The sequence below is a fragment of the Oncorhynchus gorbuscha genome, linkage group LG03, assembly GCF_021184085.1.
Source record: "Oncorhynchus gorbuscha isolate QuinsamMale2020 ecotype Even-year linkage group LG03, OgorEven_v1.0, whole genome shotgun sequence".
Taxonomy (NCBI): Eukaryota; Metazoa; Chordata; class Actinopteri; order Salmoniformes; family Salmonidae; genus Oncorhynchus; species Oncorhynchus gorbuscha.
The window spans coordinates 46,917,977-46,944,788 of NC_060175.1; the positions used below are offsets into that span (position 1 = coordinate 46,917,977).

The following is a 26,812-nucleotide window of genomic DNA, read 5'->3' on the forward strand; positions in this document are numbered from 1 at the left end:
GGTCTGGAAGCCCTACGCTGGTTATCCCAATGTGCTTCTTTTGGTGTGTAGACGGTGTAGGTAAGGCCACTGAGTCCATAAGGATTGTTCAAGGTCGCAGTTAGAAACATAGCAGCTACATTGCAAGTCTTTTTTCTCAAGCCCACATACCTGTAGAGAAGCTCATCCTCTCAATCTTTAGGGACTCTACAAAAGAGACCCTGAACAGTTAACTAATATGAATGAGAAAAAGGAAGCCTCAGTGGGTTGTGACTCCTCTACTTTCCTCTCATCATCTCTCCTTCTCGGGCTCCTGGGGAACATGCATCCAGGGGCTGGGTCCTGGGGAACATGCATCCAGGGGCTGGGTCCTGGGTCGCGTCCCCCCAGCCCTCACCCCTGGCACTGGGCCCGGCTGCCCCAGATTCCCCCCACTCCAGTTCTCCAATTACCTGCTAGTGAAAGCTGGGGGGGGGGGGTCATTGTGAGGGTGCGGAAGAGGATAAGAGGTCCAGATGCCCACTCCCCCGAGCCCTCCCAGGCATTAGTACTGAACTTCCCCCCCTGGTTTGTAAATGGGAGCCCCAGATGAATGGGCTTGTTTGTCCGCAGACAGCAGGGATGAATTTGTCTGCCCCACAAAGGAACAGAAGGGCCTCAACACTGCCTGAACGCTACACCTGAATGGCACCTGAACACTACCTGTCCCAGGTGAATGCTGTGAATGCTGCCCGTCCCAGGTGAGAGGAGGTCTGACCTAATTTCATAGAGGATCAAGGGGAGGGCGGTTTCCTTGGTTTCCGCGCCTTGCATCAGCCACTACTACTCAGGCCCAGAATTACCCCACTCAACAGTAGAACAGAATGCATGAATGGAGCAGAATGGAAACGGTTATATGATTGATGCTAATTCTTAATGGTGTCAGTCTGAATTGAATGAAGTTCATGTGATTAGGGAGCTGAATAATGTTGGGTTTTTGTACCAGGTTTTTGTAATGCCCTTATATTATTCCAGCAATAACGTCTCTATCTGCAGAGTGGGGGTTATGAGATGCCCAACACCATTCTGAAGAGTATATAATCATAGGGGAGCACAACTTAATTTGCTTTCCAACTATACCAAGACCACAAGCACCACATTTCGATGGTCTTTACAACCTCTTTCATTACTGGCCTTCCCATTGCGAAACCCACAAGGAACAGCAATAAGGATTTACCACTAACCACTTCTCAACGATATGAAACACTCTCAGTTTCTTTCCCTCTTTCGCTTCTCTTCTGTCGTTCTCATCGTTGATCAAGCTACCCAACTCTCTGTTTATCAATCTTGTACCACCCTGCCTTTGTCAGATTCTGGATCTCAATCGGCCCTAATAATACTGCATAAGTATTTCCTTTTTGAACTTCCCACTTCCCATTTTTTACATTTTCTTGGTGCTTGGAAGAATGTGTGCAACCAAGCTTAAGTGCAGCTGTCGCAGTATCTGTACCGAGGTGGGGCATAGTGGGACAAAATTATGTGACGGGGAGTACGTGACTTATCATGCAGTAAAAACAGGGCCAGTTCAAGACGTAAGCGACATAAGCTCATCGGAGGTCATAGCGGGATTTCTTATAAGTGTCTGGATTAATGTCCCGCTCCTTGAAAGCGGTAACTCTAGCCTTCAGCTCAGTGCAGATGTTGCATGTTACTCATTGCTTCTGGTTGGTATATGTACGTACATTCACTATGGGGACAACGTCGTCGATGCACTTATTAATGATGCTAACAAATCTGCTTCATCGCACCACATCCATATTGAGCCCGTCATTGGTACTTCCTGTTTGAGTTTTTGCTTATAAGCAGGAATCAGGAGGATATATTGATGGTCAGATTTGCCAAAGGGAGAGGGCGAGAGAGAGTCTTGTTTGTGTTTCTGTGTGTGGAGTAAAGGTGATCTATAGTTGTGTTGCCTCTAGTGGCTCAGGTGACATGCTGTTAAAAAGGAGGTAAGATACATTTCAGTTTCTCTGCATGAAAAGCCCCATGCGAAGTGCTGCCTCTGGAAGTGCATGTTCTTGTTTGCTTATGGCTCTATACAGCTCGTTGAGTGTGGTCTTAGTGGCAGCATTTGTTTGTGGTGGTAAATAAACAGCTACGAAAAATATACAGTACAGCAGATGAAAATTGTTTTGGTAAATAGTATGTTCTGCAGCTTTTCATGAGGTACTCTAACTCCTTAACATTAGAGATCGCTCACCATTTGCTGTTAACAAAGAGACACAGTCCTCCCCCTCTCAGCTTACCCAGAAGCTGCCGTCCGATCTTTACGATGCATGGAAAAGCCAATGACGTGTATATTATCCATGTCATTGTTCAAACACAACTCTGAGAAACATAGGATAGTACAGTTCTTCTGGTCCCGTTGATAGGACAGTCTCGAAAGAAGCTCGTCCAGTTCGTAAGCATAACATCTATAGATGCTGACTCATTGAAGTAGAAATCTTCATCCAAATCAAGGTGTGTGTTTTCTGTTTTCGGTCATAGGAAATGATGGATTAAACATTATGTTAAAAAAACACACAAAATGGCAGAATTGCTCAGGAGCGTACCCTACAAGACGGCATCTATCCACTACATTGATGTCTTTTTACATGAAATGTAAGACCATATTTTTACATGAAATGTAAGACCTGAATTAATCATAGATGACATAATTTTTATAGGAAGTGTAACATTCAATGATGCGTGTCCCATTCTTTAAAGCTCTAAATATAGTCCAGAAAAAACCCAGTTTAACATCCTCATGTCCTACTAGGGGTTTGGGGGAGAAGGGGAGGGTGCTTTTTCAGTTAGGCTAGTGTGAAGGTCAGACCCAACACTCAAAGACACACACACATGTATCCAGTCCAGGAGAACTTTGTCTGAACCGAGCTGCACTTCCTTTCATCTTTCCTCCCTGTCTGCCTAACTCCACTCTGTGTGGGGAAATGCCAACTACCTTTTGATTCTGCTAATTCAATTTGATAGAAAAACAAATATATGGAAGGAGTGGGAGAAGAGAAATAATCGGGAGTGGGAGGGGTGGAGATGTTGTAGAGAGCCAGATGAGGGGTTTGTGGGAGAGGGGGGAGGTGGGTGAAGGCAGAGAGGGGTATACAGAAGGAAAGAGATCTGGAGGATGAGGGAGGGAGAGTGAGACAGAGGGGACATAAAAGTCCCAGGTTGAAGACTCATAAAGCTCTCAGAACTCTGAGGAAGACACCCAGCATCTTCACCCTGCTCCTCATCTAAGGTCATGTTCCATCTTCATCTATCTTCATGTAGCTTTCCTGCTGTAGTTTAATGCTACCTCGGGAGTTAAGGTAAAATTAGCTATAAATAAATACTTGCTGGTTATTATAGTTGTTCTGAAGTCTATCACTGCTTTTGATCCTGTTATTATCTTTCCTAGAGAGATTCAAGTTCCTTAAATGTTCTGTCCAATGTGGTTATGTCACCCCATGCTGAATTATACACATAGCCACTCACAAACTGTTTATTATGTACATCCACTCAGGTTTAAAAGGTGTCAAGGAGCCAATAATTCTGAAGAGGAACCTATAACTATCACTAGATCAAACCCTCACTCTCGATGAGTATGGCGTCTGATACCCATACCAGTGCAACCCTCTCCTTCCATGCAGCAGGACAGAGCAGCTGTCTCCTTCCCTCCCGTCTCTCCTGTCTCTTAGACTCTGGCAGACTGCTGTATTATTTTTGGGAGGACTTCTCCTTCCCTCTGGAGGGCCTCATTGAGGAGGGCTGGATCTCAGGCTCTCACTCTAGGGCTCAGACATCTTTACACACACGTTACTGGAAATCACCATGTATTGATAGTGTATGTGGTCAGATTCCCTGCCCCCTTATAATGTACAGCACTTTGAGCACTTTAGAATGCCCTTTATGAATACAGTACATTATATTAATTCATATATTAACACATTTTGTGTAGCTACATAGCCTTATTTATTATAGACTAATGATGCAGGCTTTTTTCTTGCCCATTTTACATAACATGCCAATTCCCATAGATACAAAGCTGATAGTACTACACAGGGTAACAGGGTGGGTAGTGCTATGGTCTAAGTTCGGATAGGGTGGCACTAGTTCTGTTTGATGGCGTCTGTCCAGGACCTGTTTGTCATGGCCAAGGGCGTGTGAGGGCAGCTAGGCGGTCAGTGAGGATGACCTTGAATTGGCCCCAATCTGCCCGGCTCATTAGCTGCTGGCTCTGTTGATGGTTTCCTCTATTCCTCCGTTTAGCTTGAGAGAGAGAGAGAGAGAGAGAGAGAGAGAGAGAGAGGGGGGGCAGACAGACATACAGACAGACAGACAGACAGACAGACAGACAGACAAGTCCTGTTTATACCTGGTTCTAACATGCAGCCTTGGTCCTGATCTTGTCCACATTCTGATTGTGTGTACACGATTAAAAGATGCATTGTGATCTGATTGTGATCCGTGTAAACCGACAAGATCAGAACAAGACCAGGATGACGGAAGCATGTTAACGGCAGGTATAAACAGGGCTAGAGAGAGAGACAAAACAGCAGACAGAGGGAGAGAGAGTTGAGAGCTATTTCCTGCAGTCCTCAGCTGCAAGCACATCTGTGTGTGAGGGGTCCAAACAACCTCCCATGTGTTTGCTCACAGGTCGCCTGATTGCCTTTCCTTCCTCTTTTCTCTCCCACTAAAGACCTTCTGTCCTTCCTCTCACTCCAATCACCGCGCTGTGGCCCAGAGAGGGGCATTCTGGGAGAGGGACACGAGGAATCGAGATGGAAATAAGGAAGGAATAACGTTTTTGTTCAATCGCTTTGGTAATATTTTCACAAATATGTGGTTAATTTTCCAAACTCTTAGTACAAAACTCCAAACTGTTAATACTTGTAATGCAGCAAGTATTATATTCAAAACCATTTATTGTGCATTACTTTTGTTATGAGACATCTTTTACCGCACAGCCATTGATCCAAACAATAAGTTCACTGTAAAATAACATAAGAACACCGATTTAACCACCAAAACACACAACAACCAGTTAATTCAATAGAAAATATAGAAATAGAAAATGTTAAACAATTGTCCTTTGAATGCAATTCGCTACAGCACTGTACAGTTCTGTACGTTACACTGTTCACATTAGGAAATACTACCCACTAAAATTAACTGAACATCCAATTTCCACTGAAGACATCTTTCACAATGTATTCAAACAAAATAAATGAAAGAAACTTCATGTTTGCATCGAGCTTGTCTTGAGCATTTGGCTAGAAGTTCTCATGGGAATCGGCGTAAAAGTCCTCATTGTTCATGCACCTGGGGAGAAAGCCTGACATAGGTCTGGATTGAAATCCTTGCATTCCTCGTCTATGGGATGAAGGAGGGTGGTACGCTCATGCGGTTGGCAATCATACATCTTCCATCTATATTGAACCTGTGTATTGTATTTTAGAGTATTGTTTGTACTTGTGTGTGGTAGTGGTCCTGTACGTGGCTCAGTTCATAAGAGCATGGCCCTAGCAACACCAGAGTTGTGGACTTTTTTCGTGTTAGATAAAAGCGTCTTCTACGTAAATTGTATATCTCAAAGTATTACAGTACTCTTTTTGCCAATACAATTTTTGTGAAGCAGTGTGAAACAGGCAAACCAGTTTAAAAGCTGTAGGTTTACCAAATGGTTAAGTGATTATTAATTAAGAGCAGTCGGATTAAGTAATAGTCAAATGTGTTTTAACAAATGAGAAGACAATCATATCAAAGGTAATGGGAGCATTGCATTGTGAACAGCAACTTACTTTATATGAACATGTATTCCAATGTGAAACGTGTATTTCGAGATGTAACACTGATTAAGTTTGGTGAAAAGGGGACTGTGATTTTGTGTGTTGTACTTAGTCAATTGAAAATGTGCTTAGAGTTTTTAAACAACTGCCTTGTTTTGTACTAAGTGTTGTGAAAATGTACCCCATACTGTACTTGTGAAAATTGCACCAAAGTGATAGAAAAAAACTGTAATATGAACCGAAAATGTGTATTTCTGTAGGACATGTGTACGCGTTAGTGTGTGACGTGGGAGCCCTGTGCTCACCCTGGGTTTGGAGCCTGCTGTCTGGGTCACACTGGTGCACCCTGGGGCGTGAGCTCCACAAAGAAGCCTTCTATTAACAGCAGCACATCACTCAGGGGAGGAGCTCAACAAAACCTTTACTGCACTTTGGGGATCATAGAGTTGGCTTCATTACATCTGATATCACTTAGAAATACAGCAGGAATCAAAACCTCTTCACCAACACTGGAATTCACACTGACACTCCAATAGACACAGACGGCGAGAGAGAGAGACAGAGACACGATACATTTCACATTTAAAGGACTCAGTGACATTATTTAGTATTAAAACTTGATTTCCTTTATTTTGTGAGATGGACAAAATGATAAAAAACGTACAGCTTAGGAACAATGTCTCGTCTAAGATAAGTCTGTGTTCTTTTCTTTACATAATAACAATGAAATTATAATCGTAACAATATCCTTGTGTTCTGAAGAAAGCAAAAAGAGTGAAAATAAATTATCATAACAACTAGTATAACATCAATTATAACAACAATAATAACAATTATTAACTTTATATAAAATTTCTGTTTGCTTGCTTCTTTTTTTCCAATAAAGTCCAGGGGGACCAGGCGGGTGGGTGTGTATTCCAGCATGTGAGGGGTGAGGGGTCAGTGGTGTGTGTGTGTGTGTATGCATGTGTGGGGAGGCTGGTTCAGAAAGTCTCTCATACCCACGGTGTGAACAGTCTGTCCACAACAGGAAGGGGTAGGGGAGGGGGGGGGGGGGGGTTGGTCTCATTACACTACAGAGGTTCAGGAGGGGAAAGCAGTGGTTCTCCTAATACCTCACATATTTTCTCTCATAGGGTGGGAGGGGTACCAAAGTGACTCAGTAAAAAGAAAGGCAACTTGAAGGGAGCAACTCAACACGCCCATGTTCCGCTTCACCTTCGCACACTCACGTTCTCTCTCCCTTCAGTCACGTCTCCTCTCCATCAATTCTCTAAATGAGGCCAGGCAAAACAATGTCCTACTGACAGTGAGCCCAATTTACCCCTCTAGAGACAGAAGCATTGGTGGTGATGATATGGTGGAGGGGTGATGGAGGGGCTTCAGGAGGTTTCAGTGCTCAGCCCAGGCCGGTGACCGTCCGGAGTGATGGTGAGGATGGCCGAACGAAGGGTGGATGGGAGTGGGAGTGGGCAGCATGTGTCCGGAGTGGCTGAAGGGGGGAAGGTGGCCCATGTGGGTCATGTGTCCAGCCAGGCCTGGGCCACCGCCGAAGGGGGAGGACTTGTCATGCATGCATTTGGACAGCTCATCGTAGCCATCTCCGGAACGCCTGCCCCTCTTGGACTTGCTGGACATCTTGCGGTTGCGTGTCTGGATGCCCTCCTTCTTCATGGTCATTGGCCTGTTGACCTGTGGAGAGGCCAGGGAGGAGGGATGTTAGCTAAGGAGTAGTCAGATAGGCCTGGAGTAATATAGGTAAATAATATATATATATATACAGGCTATTAATATTATGTGGTTTTTACCTGGGGGTGGCAGGTAGCCTAGTGGTTAGAGTGTTGGGTCAGTAACCAAAAGGATGCTGGATCAAATCCCTGAACTGACCAGGCAAAATTTGGTCGTTCTACCCCTGAACAAGGCAGTTAACCCACTGTTCCCCAGTAGGCTGTCAAGAATTTGTTATTTTTGCCTTAACTAGTTAAACAAAGTTTTTTAAATTTTTATTATTAGTCATTGGATATTTTCTTGCACTCTCAGTGATTTTATATTCAATTATGTCAAGTGTAATTTGTAATTTTAGATCATTTAGAAAAATCTAAACAACTATGATGGAAAACATGTTGCCTTCTTAATAAACATGAGGGGGAAAATCTGATGTGCCATAAATGTTGTGGAACAGGTTTAACAGGCATTGTATGATCAAGCCACAATAAATGGCATTAGCCTTTAAGGCTATTGCATATAATTATCTCACTAAACATGAATACACAGGACTGTAAGCCATGCTGGATCTGAAAGGGCTACTCTCAGACAATTTTGCATCAATGTAAATGAAGCGTTACCATGGCATCAATGTAACTGACACGTTACCCTGGCATCAATGTAACTGACGCATTACCCTGGCATCAATGTAACTGATGCATTACCCTGGCATCAATGTAACTGACGCATTACCCTGGCATCAATGTAACTGACGCATTACCCTGGCATCAATGTAACTGACGCATTACCATGGCATCAATGTAACTGACGCATTACCCTGGCATCAATGTAACTGACGCATTACCATGGCATCAATGTAACTGACGCATTACCGTGGCATCAATGTAACTGACGCATTACCATGGCATCAATGTAACTGACGCATTACCCTGGCATCAATGTAACTGACGCATTACCATGGCATCAATGTAACTGACGCATTACCCTGGCATCAATGTAACTGACGCATTACCATGGCATCAATGTAACTGACGCGTTACCCTGGCATCAATGTAACTGACGCGTTACCCTGGCATCAATGTAACTGACGCATTACCATGGCATCAATGTAACTGACGCGTTACCCTGGCATCAATGTAACTGACGCATTACCATGGCATCAATGTAACTGACGCATTACCATGGCATCAATGTAACTGACGCATTACCCTGGCATCAATGTAACTGACGCCGTTACCCTGGCATCAATGTAACTGACGCCGTTACCATGGCATCAATGTAACTGACGGCGTTACCATGGCATCAATGTAACTGACGGCGTTACCATGGCATCAATGTAACTGACGCATTACCATGGCATCAATATAACTGACGGCGTTACCATGGCATCAATGTAACTGACGCATTACCCTGGCATCAATGTAACTGATAGCATTACCATGGCATCAATGTAACTGACGCATTACCCTGGCATCAATGTAACTGACGCATTACCATGGCATCAATGTAACTGACGCGTTACCCTGGCATCAATGTAACTGACGCATTACCCTGGCATCAATGTAACTGACGCATTACCATGGCATCAATGTAACTGACGCATTACCATGGCATCAATGCAACTGACGCATTACCCTGGCATCAATGTAACTGACGCATTACCCTGGCATCAATGTAACTGACGGCGTTACCATGGCATCAATGTAACTGACGGCGTTACCATGGCATCAATGTAACTGACGGCGTTACCATGGCATCAATGTAACTGACGGCGTTACCATGGCATCAATGTAACTGACGCATTACCATGGCATCAATGTAACTGACGGCGTTACCATGGCATCAATGTAACTGACGCATTACCCTGGCATCAATGTAACTGATAGCATTACCATGGCATCAATGTAACTGACGCGTTACCCTGGCATCAATGTAACTGACGCATTACCCTGGCATCAATGTAACTGACGGCGTTACCATGGCATCAATGTAACTGACGGCGTTACCATGGCATCAATGTAACTGACGGCGTTACCATGGCATCAATGTAACTGACGCCGTTACCCTGGCATCAATGTAACTGACGGCGTTACCATGGCATCAATGTAACTGACGGCGTTACCATGGCATCAATGTAACTGACGCGTTACCCTGGCATCAATGTAACTGACGGCGTTACCATGGCATCAATGTAACTGACGCGTTACCATGGCATCAATGTAACTGACGGCGCTACCATGGCATCAATGTAACTGACGCGTACCCTGGCATCAATGTAACTGACGCGTTACCCTGGCATCAATGTAACTGACGCGTTACCCTGGCATCAATGTAACTGACGGCGTTACCATGGCATCAATGTAACTGACGCGTTACCATGGCATCAATGTAACTGACGGCGTTACCATGGCATCAATGTAACTGACGCGTACCCTGGCATCAATGTAACTGACGCGTTACCCTGGCATCAATGTAACTGACGGCGTTACCATGGCATCAATGTAACTGACGGCGTTACCATGGCATCAATGTAACTGACGGTGTTACCATGGCATCAATGTAACTGACGCGTTACCCTGGCATCAATGTAACTGACGCGTTACCCTGGCATCAATGTAACTGACGCGTTACCATGGCTCAATGTAACTGACGCGTTACCATGGCATCAATGTAACTGACGGCGTTACCATGGCATCAATGTAACTGACGCGTACCCTGGCATCAATGTAACTGACGCGTTACCCTGGCATCAATGTAACTGACGGCGTTACCATGGCATCAATGTAACTGACGCGTTACCATGGCATCAATGTAACTGACGGCGTTACCATGGCATCAATGTAACTGACGGTGTTACCATAGCATCAATGTAACTGACGGCGTTACCCTGGCATCAATGTAACTGACGCGTTACCCTGGCATCAATGTAACTGACGGCGTTACCATGGCATCAATGTAACTGACGGCGTTACCATGGCATCAATGTAACTGATGCGTTACCCTAGCATCAATGTAACTGACGCGTTACCCTGGCATGAATGTAACTGACGGCGTTACCCTGGCATCAATGTAACTGACGCGTTACCCTGGCATCAATGTAACTGACGGCGTTACCATGGCATCAATGTAACTGACGGCGTTACCATGGCATCAATGTAACTGACGGTGTTACCATGGCATCAATGTAACTGACGCGTTACCCTGGCATCAATGTAACTGACGCGTTACCCTGGCATCAATGTAACTGACGCGTTACCATGGCTCAATGTAACTGACGCGTTACCATGGCATCAATGTAACTGACGGCGTTACCATGGCATCAATGTAACTGACGCGTACCCTGGCATCAATGTAACTGACGCGTTACCCTGGCATCAATGTAACTGACGGCGTTACCATGGCATCAATGTAACTGACGCGTTACCATGGCATCAATGTAACTGACGGCGTTACCATGGCATCAATGTAACTGACGGTGTTACCATAGCATCAATGTAACTGACGGCGTTACCCTGGCATCAATGTAACTGACGCGTTACCCTGGCATCAATGTAACTGACGGCGTTACCATGGCATCAATGTAACTGACGGCGTTACCATGGCATCAATGTAACTGATGCGTTACCCTAGCATCAATGTAACTGACGCGTTACCCTGGCATGAATGTAACTGACGGCGTTACCCTGGCATCAATGTAACTGACGGCGTTACCATGGCATCAATGTAACTGACGCGTTACCATGGCATCAATGTAACTGACGGCGTTACCATGGCATCAATGTAACTGATGCGTTACCCTAGCATCAATGTAACTGACGGCGTTACCATGGCATCAATGTAACTGACGCGTTACCCTGGCATCAATGTAACTGACGCGTTACCCTGGCATGAATGTAACTGACGGCGTTACCCTGGCATCAATGTAACTGACGGCGTTACCCTGGCATGAATGTAACTGACGCGTTACCATGGCATCAATGTAACTGACGGTGTTACCCTGGCATCAATGTAACTGACGGCGTTACCATGGCATCAAAGTAACTGACGGCGTTACCATGGCATCAATGTAACTGACGGCGTTACCCTGGCATCAATGTAACTGACGCGTTACCCTGGCATCAATGTAACTGACGGCGTTACCATGGCATCAATGTAACTGACGCCGTTACCCTGGCATCAATGTAACTGACGCCGTTACCCTGGCATCAATGTAACTGACGGTGTTACCCTGGCATCAATGTAACTGACGGTGTTACCATGGCATCAATGTAACTGACGGTGTTACCCTGGCATCAATGTAACTGACGGCGTTACCATGGCATCAAAGTAACTGACGGCGTTACCATGGCATCAATGTAACTGACGGCGTTACCCTGGCATCAATGTAACTGACGCGTTACCCTGGCATCAATGTAACTGACGGCGTTACCATGGCATCAAAGTAACTGACGGCGTTACCATGGCATCAATGTAACTGACGGCGTTACCCTGGCATCAATGTAACTGACGCGTTACCCTGGCATCAATGTAACTGACGCGTTACCCTGGCATCAATGTAACTGACGGCGTTACCCTGGCATCAATGTAACTGACGGCGTTAACCTAGCATCAATGTAACTGACGCGTTAGTTACCCTGGCATCAATGTAACTGACGCGTTACATGCTGACCAGACCGGACACGTCGCGTGCGCAAGCGTCGCTAAATAAATATAGAAATCCATGTTATTCAATTGTTGCACCCACACTGCTCGCCTGCGCCAACGAGTGTCTGCGATGCCAAGGGCTAAAATAGAAGTCAGTTCTATTTGTGACACAGATCGTGCTGCAAGTCCTGCCTCTCCCATCTCCTCATTGGTTATACTCACGTGGGTGATTGAAAGACGAACTGTTTTGCCAGTCGTCGTGGTAATACTATGAAAGTTTAGATGCCAATCACCATATAAGTTCAAAGATGAAAAAGCCTGAAAGTAGGAGAGATGACTCGAAACAATTTGGTTGGCCATTTTATATGTGGATTAATTGGCCGAGTAGAGGAGCTTGTGCATTTCAGGTAAAATAACAACTCAGTGTTTATATCCCAGGACAAATTAGCTGGCAACAGCAAGCTAGCTCAATAGGACAAATTAGCTGGCAACAGCAAGCTAGCTAAATAGGACAAATTAGCTAGCAAGTGCAAGCTAACTAGCTAAATTTCCATACATGTTTAATGCTTTTCGAACTGTCCCCAAATTAATGTCATTGGTTCAGAGTTTGTTTTGCTATTTTAACCTGCATGTAGTGATCGCGTTTGGTTTGGGGGACAAAATAAATGCATGCACGATAGCGCACGCGCGCAGCCGGTTTGGGTTCCGTGTTACCCTGACATCAATGTAACTGACGCGTTACCCAGAATGACAGTCCCACCCTCCAGCCTCTCCTGGGAGTAACACCCACCATTGAAACAAAGATGGATTAATAAAAAGGGGGGAAAACGACCGCGGGTTCTGCTTCACAGGGAAAGCAGGCTTTGCATCTCTCGCCCCCGCTCCTAAATCGATACAAGCTGTCCGCCCACTTGACCAGCTCGCCCCGCAGTTTCTATGTAAGCGGTTAGGCTACTTACGTTGTGCAGTTTATAGTAGAGCCCGCAGGCGTTGCACACCGGGTCGCCATTGCCGTTACGCCTCCAAAGGGTGGTGGTGGTGGTCTGACAGTTAGCGCAGCAGGTGCCAGCTCGTCTCGAAGCGGACTGTGTTGGAGAAAAAGACAGAACGTTAATAGGCTACATTATGAATAAAGCCATTCAAATGTTAGCTGATTTGACGATTGTATTAGCTTAGACAACAGAGATCAACGAGGAAAGTGAACATGACATGAATACGATTATTGAAATGAACTACCATGGCCATGTAGGCGTAGCCTAAGGCATAGCCTAATATAGATTAGGCCTATACATTTCAAATGTTCATTTATTTGCCCATGATATTTCTGCGTTTAAAACGTAAAACCTCTCGTTTTATAGCCTACTGTGATGTCCCACTCTCCGGGCTACATTCACAAATAACTTCAAAGCCAGGCCAGCGCCAGTTAGACTCATGCAGTTGCTTACAGGGAGTCACATCTGTATTTGTTTAATTGAATATATTCTGTGATTTATACAAAGCTTAATTCAATTTTCCAATTTGTGCAATGCTACAAAAGCTGTTTCTCTGAAATGCGTTGTTTCTGTCTTGTACCAATTTCTGCTGTCATATTTCATTTAATTAAAAAAATGAGATAGGGCACATTAATAATTTATACCGTCTCTATGCATGATTCTCCCTTCCCTTGATCCAGAGAATCAAACGACCCGGACTATAGGCGTCTATAAGACCAGGACCCTGTCTGCCAGTGCGCTTTGTGTCCATTACAGATCTATTCTTCATACATAATAAGAAACATTTAGGCTCACAATACAATAACTATGTATTTATTTGTATTAATTTAGGGTTTTATGACAGTGGTTCATGTAAAACATCCCGAATAAAAACTAGGATGGCGACGGACGGAATTTAAAAAATAAAAAAAAACAGAAAAATAGAATAGTACTACAACAAAAACCACATCGCATTCCGGGGCATAAAGCATGTGCCAGTGCCAACGGTGCATGACCAACAAACAACAGACCAAGAACATAAATACATTTATTTTCCAATCCCCACAACCATCCCGCCCCTCACGTTCTCTCTCTCTTCACACATAACTGGGTCCTATAGTGTTATGATAATCGCTTTACAGTATACTGTAAAAGTCTGGCCTGCCGGGTCCATACAAAATGCAGCGGTATTTGTTGAAGGCGGAAACACCCGGGAGCCTGGCTTCCTTATCGTGCCGGGGCAGATATCCGAATAGGAAACAACTGGATGCCCTTTGAACAGAACTCTGAAAACACTTGAGTTGAAAATGCAAAGCTGCGGCCACAGACCGACCAAATGGAAAATGTAATGGACTTCTCATCGAGAGAACGAGTCAGAGGCGCGCTTATTTACACCAAGCTGCGCTAAAATGACTTATAGCCTACTTGTTCCACTAATGCTGACAATAACGCTAATACAGTCTGTTACAATATATTTCAAAAAGAGAGTTATAGAAATAAAAAAACTACATTCGCAATGTTCTCCATCCCATTACATGTATCTCAATGGAAGATAACCTAGGCAAAGACAAACTCAGGCAACCATTGCAATGTGTTAAACAATTACGATATGTCAAATAGGCCACCGCGTGGGTTAGGCTACACTTGTAAATTATAACACGAATTTACATTTAACAACACGAGTGAATTGGGCTACAATTTGGTCTATTATTGCGTCTTTGGAACTGCATGACTGGATGACTGCATAACGAGTGTCCATTTAATTAGATAGTGAGGTATAAGCTATTGATTGAAATATTCCCATTAGGCCTATGTATAGTAGTATGATTTAATTATGTCAGAACAAAACTATTCAGATCTAGCCTATACAGAAATGAGGTATGGCGGGTAAACCGCTACTGATCATTAACATGTTCAGAGGGAAACAAGGTAGAAAGGTTCCTTAAATAAATAAAGTAAAATATGGTTTAGCAAAATGTAAATATCGAATTTAAAGTTTATATCAATTTAAATTTATTGCATATTAATGCGAAAATGCTTGGAGCTACCCAAAAGTTAGCATTTGTAATGTGCCTTGAACTGCCACTGAAATGATGTCACTTCTCACAACTTGAATATCTTAAAAAGTTCGAGATGGTAAGTAAGCCTATCCTATACAGTCAAAATGATGAATCCTAATCAGAGGTCTGAATATAAAATGAACAAATAAACCTTTTCAATATAATCAGGAACCATTATCATTTGGGGAAAAAAATGTATTGTAATAATAACTTGTAAATTAAACATACAGTAATAATTCAGCCCACCTGAGACAAGGAAAATATATAGGCTTATGTGCATTAGAAATAACAAGGCTCAGAATAATCCTTGCTCTTAAATGCCTGTGCAGAAACACTGGACAAAGTATTTATGTGTGGGCACTGTTTTTCACTCACTTCAGGGTGGTGATAACCAAAGCAACATGGGCATTGGGCATTGGGATCAGTGACAGTATCAGCAGTATCAGCACTAATGATAGCAGTTCAAATGGCAATAGTAGCAGTATTGTAACAGGCGGTGGAGGCAATCACCAGGGGGTGAGAGGGACAAACAATTCCAGGAAGATCATAGGGAAAATACAACTTTCCTGGAATTGTCCTGGCGGTATCTGCTTCGTGCTCTATTTTGGCCCCCTTTCTTAGATGTGGAAGGGTAGACGGGAGCGAGATGGGGACTCACCAGTCTGCGTTTGGGCTTGATGAGAGGTCTGTTCTGGCCATTCATCTTGTGGTACAGGCCGCAGGCGTTGCACAGGTAGTGGCCCGTCCCGTCCCGCCGCCACAGCGGGGTGGAGGTGGCACCGCAGTTGACACACTCGCGCCCCTCTGAGCAGAATTCAAGTGGAGGGAAGACAAAGGGACATTTATATAATTAAAAAGTTCACACTCCATCAACAGCTAAACAGGAACGGATTCACATTGAAGACAATAGCCGCCAGGACGACACAGAGGAAATCATGAGCCTACTGGACACACTCTTCATTAGTAGTGTAATATGAAGTCCCCCCCCCCACACACACACACACAAACACACACTGGGAGGACAGTGTCTCAGTGTCCATATCAGTGTGCAGGTGTACCAGCCAAAGACAATCCCATATGACTGTCATTTGTACAGTTTGGTTCAGGGCGAATCGCCATGGACACAGACACCTGTATGTAAAGTGATCCAGGGTAGGAAGCCCAGAGACAGGCAGGACGTGTCCTAAGGTGTCCAAACAGATGAATGTGAGACACCATCGTATTAGAGCTACATAATTCATGTGCTGTGGGCACACATGAGAGGAAACAGAAGAGTGTGGTGCTGGTGGTGGTATTAAATGTGGGCCTGACCACATTGTGGTCTCCAACAAATAGGTGCCCATATTATAGCTCAGTATCACTTTATACCAGCCCGGTTGCTATGTTTCCCTTTACTCATGACTTTTGAAATTATTTACAAAATCTTTTCATTGTTAGGTTTCTCTTTGTGTGCCTGGCAGCTACTGTGACCCATTTAGTGGTGACCCTCTTCTGGTGTGTTCAGGGTTCAAGTCTTTTCACCCACTTCTACATCTTCAGCTGCAGAAAGACAGTGGGTGTTGCCTGACTCTCTCTCTCTCCTCTTACAGGTTGCACTGTGGTATAATGCACAGGCTCAGTCAAATGGGCCGTTGCTGAACCTCGACCAAAATGGCCTTGTTTAATTCATGTTTCCGTCTCCCTAGAGCATTGTGCCTTTATTCCTATTATAATGTCAGCAACACCCATAGTCCCACCTAAACCGGAGAAAGGGATCTGCTCGGGACAATGGCAACGCTCCTTTTGAAGTGTTTGACTCTCTCTCCCTGTTTTGTCAGTCCAGCAGAGGCACCAGTATCAATACAACATCGCCTTCCAGCTCCAGAAGGACTAACTGTGTTGAATTATTGTGTAATTTGGGAAGTTACTTGCGGAGAAAACACTGAAATCCCACCTGGCCAAGAGTATAGTAGAGAGACTGATGCCATTGCCATTCCAGGGAGGAGGTATGTAGGTGAGCGGATAGGGCTAGTTTAAGGTTATTTAAACAGGAAGCCACACTGTTGTGTAAGGTATGTGCTGACTGCTGAAATGTCAGTGTGGCATTTCATACAACAATCAATCACGGCTCCATCAGACTTTGGGACTGATAAAGGGATGGCAGGCCTTATGTGAGTTACTGATTCTGGATCTGTAAGGGAAGATTCAAGTTCATGTGTATTTCTCTGTTGTGATAGTTACAATGCTCTTGCATAAAATAATCCCTTTAAAGGATTTGTGGATACCGTTTTAATTAAAATATTTGCATAACCAATCTACCATCCACAAATTATTGAAGTACTGAGCATACATCAGACAATAACACTTTGATCTGTCGTGATAATCCAAATGAAGACAGTTGTTTTCTAATATCGCTATACACTAACAAACAGTTAGAGAGACTCCACATTCAAATAATTTTTGGACACCAGGCCCACAACATAATTAATTTTGAGTTAATTAGTCTGAGCAAATGTAATGATAAATGTCTCCCTATGAGCTCATGTGATGGCTTGATTAACTATGTAATTAACTATCTAATATGTTTATACATTTATCTGAAGGTGATGAGGTCTTTTCGGAGAACCTAAACTGCTATAAGAGAAACGTTATTATTACCATATCATAACCTTATTTTCAATTATTATTATATTATGACTTTGTTGTCTTCGATATGGTCATTACTACTAGTGTTAATCATCCTTTCCTCTCCCTGGGCTTGATTATTTCTCACTATCTCAGCGCACTGGGCCAAGGCCATGCTTAAAAACACAAACAGCAGGGCTCTGTCGCCTGTGACAGCGTGTCCCGACAGTGCTTTGTTAGTATTGGGGCGAGCAGTGGACGGTGGAGGTCGTGATTTGTTCACTCAAGGTATACAGGATATGTCAGGAGTCGCCAGAGCGTCGTGACTCCTGCATTTTTTAAGCTTGTGCCAAACAAGGACATTGGTGGCATTTATTCTCAGCATCCAGCCAACCAGGCCCGATAAACATAAACACGACCACATAGAATATGGTTTCAAAATAATGATTAGGTTAGCATTCGTGCAATTTGGTAATAAAAAAAACGTTATTTTAAAATCTGGATAGGCCTGTCAGACATGCTTATTATAGGCCTAGGTCACGTATAGCACTTTCAACAGACCTACTAATAAAAACATTCACAATAAGTATTATTACATATTCTATTGAAATATTATTATATTCAGAACCCTCTTCATACTAATTCTGCCAACTAGCCTATAAGCCAAATTATTGAAAATAAACTAATGTTTCACGTTGAATTACGTATTTTAATGTTGGTGATTGTTTGACTAGGCTGTTATCTCCTTGCCTCGACTCAAACGTGTTTTAATCATGTTCAAAACTGAATATTTGCGTTTCAAATATTAGTCATTTCATGTTAAATGCTTAATCATTTCATTTAAGTGGATGGTGTTTACAAGTGGTGACGAATGCGATGGAACAGAGATAAGAGCCACTGGGACAGGTTTGGGAAGGAGAGAAGCGCTACAGGTAAAATAACTTGACGTTATTACAGCAACTGTTCGACAGCGAAACACTTACAGGACCACCCAAACTATTTCTTGAAGATTAAAGCATTCATAGCCCTATAAGTAAAATACATTTAGAACAAGCTAAATGTTCATTCTTGTTTGGGCCCTGACAGATATCCATGCACTTCCAAAGCGTTTTGACAAAACATAGACCTGACACTGGTTTATATTGCCCTAACATTGACTCCCAATATTTGTATACCTTAAAAGTACATAATTAGGCCATACCAGACTCTTTATGCGCAGAATAGACTTATAAAACTCACCTGAGCACGACCGGGCTTTGCTTTTACACTTCGGCGTAAAACTGGATGAAGATCCACCCAGCAGGCTACCGGGGTGGAAGAGACTGCCGCCGTATTCGTGTGGTGTTGGGAGAGAGTATGGGTAGGTCGGGATGGGGTGGTGTGTTGCGGGAGTTTGGGCACTCATCGAAGCCAGGCTGTTGCGGAGAGGACTGCAACCCTCCATTTTCATTCCCTCTGCCAGTGACACTTGGTATTTGATGGACTCCTTCTCGTCCATTCTTGTCGATGTGGAGGTTGGAGAAGTAGGCCCGAGGTCCGGGGACACGTCTTTGGGAGGCGTAGGAGGGAAACTGTAGAGATGGTGCGGGCTGCAGTGGGACGCAGGGGTGAGGGAAGACACCGGAGCAGTGCTGGAGCTGCTACTGCAAGGGTAGCCGGAGCTAGCAGGATGCATTCCTGGCTTGCTGAAGTGACTGACCGCCCATGCGTTATGGTGGTGGGCAGCAGAGAGGGCCGCCTTCCCGCTGTCAAGCCACGGAATGCCGGGGCTGTGGATGAGGTGTGGCCGGCAAACCGGACTCCCAAGGCGAGCTGTAAATAAGAAATATTATGATTTTTTTTTTAATCGAAAGCGATGTGTCCAGTACTATCACGCTGCGTAAAGTGCTGTCTCCTCACCTGTTGATGTCAATTCCAAACTATTTAAACTCAACATTGAAGTATATTTTTCTTCGTGTAAAAGTTATTAAAATAGCTACTACAGCTCCGTACCATAGACTACTTGACAAAAAATATTTACAGATGTTAATGTTTACGCTTGTTGCAACACAATCTCTTTTCGTCGAAAGCATGTATGGGAGAAAAAAATCCACGGAGAGAAAATGGGAGTGTAGAGGCCTCGACTAAACTGCTATTAGCCAATGGCCTGTTGGTCGCTCAGTTCCAGATCTCGGACTAAATAATGTTATTAGTAATTTTGCGTTTTGATTTTATATCCGGGAGTGCCCCTCTCTCTCTCACACTCTCTCTCTCTCTCTCTAGAAACCCCTGCTCCAACAGAGGGGTTAAATGACATACTTCCCTTTCCCCTCGCTGTCGCTTGCTAGAAATGCTAGTTTTATGATTCAATGCCGTACGCCAGAGACAGCCACGCGTATGGACATCTATAATATGTGTTTACAATATTCCAATTGACATCATTTATGTTCTCACATATTGAATAAAATAACATATCTAGATTTGTTTTTAAATACAAGGTTCTGTAATGGACGACTTTTTACTGGTAATGGGAAAATGTTATTGTGCATCAAACATCACACAACCGGTTATGGCAATAATACAGGCCTACCATCGATTAGTTTTAAAGCAACAGCCTGGGTGGTTGGATACATGTTGTCTTATTGCACCCTCTCACAATTACCTAAAGGCTATAAAGCAGACTTAATTAATACAGTTTAGTCACAGGGCTGAGCGCGTCTTACCATGTGCCTGGCTGTATGTAACCCTGGCCCGGGAGTTGGCATAGTAGGGGTTCCCCTGAGAGTCCAAGTGGTTTAAAAACACATCCACTTCGTCTGGGGGCAAAAGCGGCGCCATGGGCTCCATGTAGTTGTGGGTCAAGCTGTGGTGATGCGAGTCTGGATGCTGCCCATTCAACACGGCGTGATGATGCGCCATCCACCGAGATTGATCGGCTGCGACTTCCATACCTAAATCGTCGATAACTTTATCCAATATATCACCGAAACGTCGTACTTTTTCTGAAAATATAAGTTATCTTTATGTGGTCCTTCTCCTGGATTAAGCACTTTATACAGTCCCGAAATGTGGAGAAAAGGATGGACGTAGTGATGTCATACGGGTTTTCGGCACACTCTCCTTACAGGTTCTTTGCTTCAGAAATAGAATCCTTGATCCGTTTTATTGGCTCTTACTGACACCTGCAATGAAACACAACAACATTTTATAATTTAATACACAAACTGATGCCACACTCTTTTGCATACTGACGACCTTTTACAAACAGCTTTCACCACAAAACTGTAATTTTTAAAAACGACTTACAGTGCATTGCACCATTGCTGCAATGTTATACTCATAACACATGCATCCAATCTTACTCCATTGGAAAAAAATATTTCTTCTGAATTTACCTGTTGAAAGTTTGATCTATGACTACGATCAGCTGTTCAAAACACGTTAATCTCTGAAACGCCTGATCCGTGAGGTACCGGGGCGCACTTTCCTATTGAATTGTGGCAGTACACTGACGCGACTGGCGCCAGTAAATTCCATATCAAGCGAGTCGAGGCGGAGTCAAGGGCGAGCAGTGACCTCCTGTAAGCCAATCACAGATCAGTATAGCTGCAATTGGCTCATGTATCCCAGCTCTTTCAGTTTCCATTCGAAACAGTAATGCCCCGGACCAAAAAACTAAAAGACATATCAATCAGCGGTGTAATTTCTCGGGGGACTTTTCTCTCTCGTGAAGCTCGCAGAATGAGCAATTTGCCCCTGATAATGTCTTCTTTTACCAACACTCAGAGACGGACAGCCCAGATGGAGGCAAATTGAAACTGTAAATTGTAAGCCTGACAATTTCTGTAACAGTCAACTAGGCCTACATTATCTGGCAAACGCAGTAGCCTGTAGGCTGTTGTCACTTAGCCTTGCATACCACCTTGAGATTGTTTAGCCTTTAGAAAACACAACATTATAATGCTAAGTTTGAATTCAAAGTGTATACCAATGCTATTTTGTATAGGCTAGGTAAATGAAACCAACCAGATTAGATGTTCAACATTTTTAGTGGGCTAATTGAAATGCTATCAAACATCATAAAATAATTAAGCAGTCTTTTGGTTATTATTCTGTATTCAACAGTAAAGTGGTTGGTTTTCACAAGTTTTGTTTTACAGCATAGGCCCTTGTGGAGAACTGCATCGGCAGTTTGGACATATTTTACAAGGATTCTATATGCCAATTATGTAAATTTCTTGTAGAACAACACCAATTGCAAGTGTGAATGATCACATGAACCTGCAATGTATATAAACCCAATTTTCAGTGCCTCTAGGATTAATGGGAGAGGATTCGTTTTATGACTTCGAAAGAGGGGCCATTGTTGTGAGAGCCTAATTGTCTTTAATTATTAGTCACGACATTCCTCTTGTGAAAACATTGGTTTTGCCTAAGATCTAGAGCAGTCAACACTTTCTGCATGTTAATGTGCCTTTTTCTCACTTGGTGGTACAGACAGGGCGTCAGGCCCGCCTCACCTGTGTAAAACCAATTGGTGATCATTAGCAACACTTTGTTAATTATTCTTTACATTCACCTCATGGCTGAAACAAGAAGGCTTGTCCACCACAGGCATAAAGACAGAGTGTCGCCAATAACCTTTTATCAACCGCTCTACATACCCAAATACCTGTCTACATACCTGTGATTTATTTCAAACCAGGAATAGATCGGAAGGCCTCATAAGCAAAAGCCTATGAATAATAGGCTACAAACTGAACCTCCTAAAATGTAGTCTATAATCCAGCGCTTGTTATGAGGTTATTAGGTTTAGCCTTCAAGTGGCATTTTATTATAATGTGATGAAATACTGTAGCCTACACACTTTTGCACAGGTATTCTATGGGCCTGTCTGTACCTGATCAAAATAACACGGGGAAAGAGCATCCAGGGTAAAATCGCCAGTCGAGACGTACTGGCTTACCCTCTATAGTAAAAATGTGGCATTTCGTGCCATACATCACGATATTAAAATATTAAAAAGAAAATGTTTGAATGTCTTTTTTAATAAAGAATGTGTGTGTGTGCGTGCGTGCGTGATTGACAGACAATAATTGGAGGGAGCTCGGGGCCCAGACTGGCCGCCTCTCTGACGCCCAGACTAGACGTCACAGAAAAAAATCTCAGCGCATGGACTTCACAATTGTTCCAAAAAAGCCTCGAGATCAGTTACGACCAAGTTTTGTTTATTCTAATAGAAATACAGTGATGTTTTGGCCAAGCCTAAATAAAATAATTACATACTTAGACTACTATACTCAATCTGTGAAAAAAAGGATGCATGAATAGCATAACGCAATGTTAGAACGAGGGAATTTGGACAGTTTGGGCTTTGATATGAGGATATTTGCAGGGTGTGTGTGTGTTTGCGTGCGTGCGTGCTTGCTTGCGCGCGAGCGAGAGTGTGTGTGGCTTGGCATTCAGTCATTGGCATCTGGTCAGGGGCCATGACATGATGAGCCGAGCACTCTGTGCTTGTCATCTTCTAAAATCAACAAATGAGTGTATGTGGGGTCATAACACACCCAAGGGTCTCCCTATGTAATCACCCAAATAACAGACATTCTCCTGAAATGAGAGCTGTAGCAGCTGAAAATGTCAGGTGTAGCGAGGACATCTGTCTTAATAAATAGGTTTCTTTGAAATAATTTGCAACTCTGTCAATTGTCATTCATTGAGCAGGTCAAGTTATATAGATTTCAAACAATGTTTTCTATGGCACTTTGGTCTAAAGTACAAAATAGATGTAATAAAAAAATTATCAAAAGCATCAACACAAGAGATCTCTCTAAACTATGATGCATCAATTTAACAGCAATGCAACGACTACATGTTTTCAATGTAAAGCAAGAGGAATTCAAATCTTCTCTTGACCAAACCCTAATAGTGATCATAGCAGGTCATCTTTGTTCCCTTACATCACCACTGCTGTTTGTCTGTCTGTGGTTGTCTGTCCTCTGTGCTGTGCTCCTCTGTACCGCAGCCTGCTCTGTGCTGTGTGGCTGGGACTGGGTGGGTCAGGCCCAGCAAGCAGCCTCTCCATTGTTGTTTCGCATGTTTGCCAAATGGATTACTCAACGGGATTTACCCCTCTGTAATTTATACCTTCATTAATCCCATTTGTATCTGTGCTGGAACAAAGGATGGGATGATGGGTTTGTGTGTGTGTGTGTGGGGGGGGGGGGGGGGTCCTCGCTCAAGGACATAGCAGCATTGTCTCACAGGGGATGCTATCCTACTAGAGCGGTAGAGCCCTTGGAGGTAAGCACATGAACCCTTCCTTGCTGCCTATGGCTGAGGAAAAACCTTTATTCCCATAAGAAATGTTCATTGGCTATACATGGCAATGACAGGCATTGTTATGAATAAGAGGCAATACGATGGTAGCAAAACCATGTCAATTCAGGATGCTTCTTTTCTTCTGCCGTAGGTTTGTAGGCCTATCTGTGCAGTGGTCAGCTCCAGTCCTACTCCAGTCTCATTTTCACCCCATTTAACACCTGATTTACTTAACAAAAGGCACATCTCCTGTTGAAGATATCCCTAATGACCATTGCTATGGTAAGGTGAATGACCGGACGACGGTTGTTATTTTGTATTTATTTATTATTTAACCTTTATTTAACTAGGCAAGCCAGTTAAGAACACATTCTTATTTACAATGACGGCCTACCAAAAGGCAAAAGGCCTCCTGCGGGGATGGGGGCTGGGATTAAAAATAAAATAGAAAAATAAAATAAAATATATGACAAAACACACATCACAACAAGAGAGACAACACAACACTACATGAAGATAGACCTAAGACAACAACACAGCAAGGCAGCAACACATGACAACACAGCATGGTAGCTACACAACATGACAACAACACCACATGGTTATTACTGAACCAGAGTCGGTGTACGAGCAACAGAGACCATTCCAATCATTAACAGGTGCTGCTATGAAATGAGCGTGCCTTTCTCTACCTGTTTGTTCCCCTTGCTTATGGTCAACAACCATCATTATTCAGAGGGGTGAGGGTGAGGGGTGGGGTGGGGGGTGGGGGGTGGGGGGGGTAGAGAAAGCCACAGAGGGGTTTGTGAAGATAAGCAGAGCTGGGGAGAGGAGAATGACACAAACCAGCTGAAGCATTATTGTCCTTTACTCATGGGTAATTACATCGAGCACAGGGCACTGGGGGCTATAGAGTAGACAGAAGCAGACAGCACCCAGCACACAGCCCATCCTAGTGGAAGTGCAAACCCAGAATAGGGTTGTGAAAGCAATGCATTTTCACCCTCATATTAAACTAGATGCATTAACTGTTTTCTGAGTTGGTGAATCTGGCTACTGTATGTTCAAAGGAAATGTTTATAGTATAATGGCCCATTATTGGATGGACTTCTGTACATTTTGGCTCCATGGACCTCACTGGTAGCCTTGATATCATTTGAGAGTGTATTTATATTAGGTCTAAGTGATCATCAGAAAAGGGACGCTTAACTGGTATGGCATGTGAGGTTACTGATAGGTAAGGGGCCACATGCTGAGTTTCGAGTGTAAGTGTCGTTTTTATTAGCTGATGACAGTCTCACGAGGGCAATAAATCTGCCTGCTCGAGACAACAGTCCCGCCCCTGTTTCTATTCGACCACTGAGACCATGGCGTTTATTGCCCTTTCTTGTGATGAAAGGGGGTTGGTTACTAGAGTCTTAATGCGTTTGAAAGCACAGGTGATTAGTGGATACATACATCGTCATCTTAATATGACGCTGATGTTAATCTCACACCCGTGATTGGTTAGCCTAGATCTGCACAATTCCACAATTCCATAACCCAAGGCCACAGCAATTGTCACGTTTAATTAAAGTTCAATTGTGATTAACTTGTTAATACTTCACGAACATCTAGTAAAAAACAGATCACATGAAGTCAGTTCATTCAACTGATTGGGCTACTCGTAATAACCATGTAATAACACTGTTAAACCATGAAGAATTGAATCTGGACAAATGATAGCCTAATCGATGGTGCGGAAGGTATGTCTTTGGGAGGACCTTAGCTCTACCAGATGACTTCATGTTTAATGAATCACATTGTGTTGTATTCCTAGTTTATACAGCCCAATAGTTACAAAGACAAGTAATAACGAATACTAAAAGGAGCTATAGCATACTGTCTCTATGCATTCTATTTAGTCTGATAAAAAAAATGATGTTATTGTTTTGCAAGCCAGAAAACCGTGGTGTTTGATAGTAGTAATTATAGATTTTACAGGGAAGTGCATGCAGTACATAAGCAGAAGATAATAGCAGAATTAGATTACATGCTGCGTAACGAATTCTTATAAACGAAAGACTATATGACATAAACACATGAGAAAATGTTTGCATAAAATGCAGTGAAATTGTAGTCTATTGTTATTATTATGTATGTTATCTTGTTCTTCCCACATTCTAACACGGCTACTCCGTGACGGTGCCACTCCAAGTGCGGTGCCAACTAGGGCTCTCTGTAGCCTATAATGTAGCCTATAATGTGTGCAGTCAACGTTGCATCATTATGAGGCAAGTATACTGTAAATGATATATAGGCAGATGGTTAAAAAAAAGCTTTACGCTTGGATAGCCTACTCTCACATATTTAATTTCAGTTGATGGACAACTAGTCTTTAAATATGTACCACAACCAGTAACACGATTGCAAGGAATTTACAGCATGTCGAAATAATTCCACTTACAACAATAGTAAATAGTAAATAATTAATATCTCTTACCACCAGACTGACTCGGTCCTGCTCTGTCTGGGAGAGGAGTAATGAGAGATTCAGTCCGGTAGCCTATAACCGGGTCTCGGTTTCGCCTGCCTGGCACTATGTAGTTCTCGCTGACGTTTCCCTTTATGCGCAGTTATGGATGTTGGACTGCCTAAAAATCAATCCGCGTTTGTTAGTGATGCTGCTGTGGAAGCTATGTCCCTCTGTCCCAAAATAGTTATGTCAGTTGGCAAGCAGTTT

General features: G+C 43.3%; 1 protein-coding gene across 5 annotated transcripts; it reads right to left on the reverse strand.

Annotated features, from left to right (window-relative positions):
• Nucleotides 1-5,101: 5,101 nt before the first annotated feature.
• On the reverse strand, nucleotides 5,102-26,812 carry LOC124031440 (GATA-binding factor 2-like). 5 transcript variants are annotated; one of them, XM_046342674.1, is made up of 6 exons: nucleotides 26,573-26,812; nucleotides 20,493-20,951; nucleotides 19,030-19,602; nucleotides 15,845-16,002; nucleotides 13,115-13,240; nucleotides 5,107-7,478 (listed from the first exon to the last, which is right to left on the reverse strand). In XM_046342674.1, the coding sequence occupies exons 2-6, from the start codon at nucleotides 20,716-20,718 to the stop codon at nucleotides 7,179-7,181; spliced, it is 1,383 nt and encodes a 460-aa protein (XP_046198630.1). In that variant the 5' UTR covers nucleotides 20,719-20,951; nucleotides 26,573-26,812; the 3' UTR covers nucleotides 5,107-7,178. The 5 variants fall into 5 exon arrangements, with proteins under 5 accessions (XP_046198632.1, XP_046198630.1, XP_046198628.1 ...); XM_046342672.1 differs by lacking the exon at nucleotides 26,573-26,812 and adding an exon at nucleotides 21,165-21,291; XM_046342673.1 differs by lacking the exon at nucleotides 26,573-26,812 and adding an exon at nucleotides 21,076-21,279.

What these genes read in the sequence shown, in the direction of transcription:
- LOC124031440 (XM_046342674.1), bottom strand. Translation starts at nt 20,718, where the DNA reads ATGGAAGTCGCAGCCGATCAATCTCGGTGGATGGCGCATCATCACGCC. An exon ending in TACATACAGCCAGGCACATG is followed by an intron (nt 19,603 to 20,492) that starts GTAAGACGCGCT and finishes TCTTATTTACAG; the next exon opens with CTCGCCTTGGGAGTCCGGTT. An exon ending in CAAAGCCCGGTCGTGCTCAG is followed by an intron (nt 16,003 to 19,029) that starts GTGAGTTTTATA and finishes TCCCTCCACTTG; the next exon opens with AATTCTGCTCAGAGGGGCGC.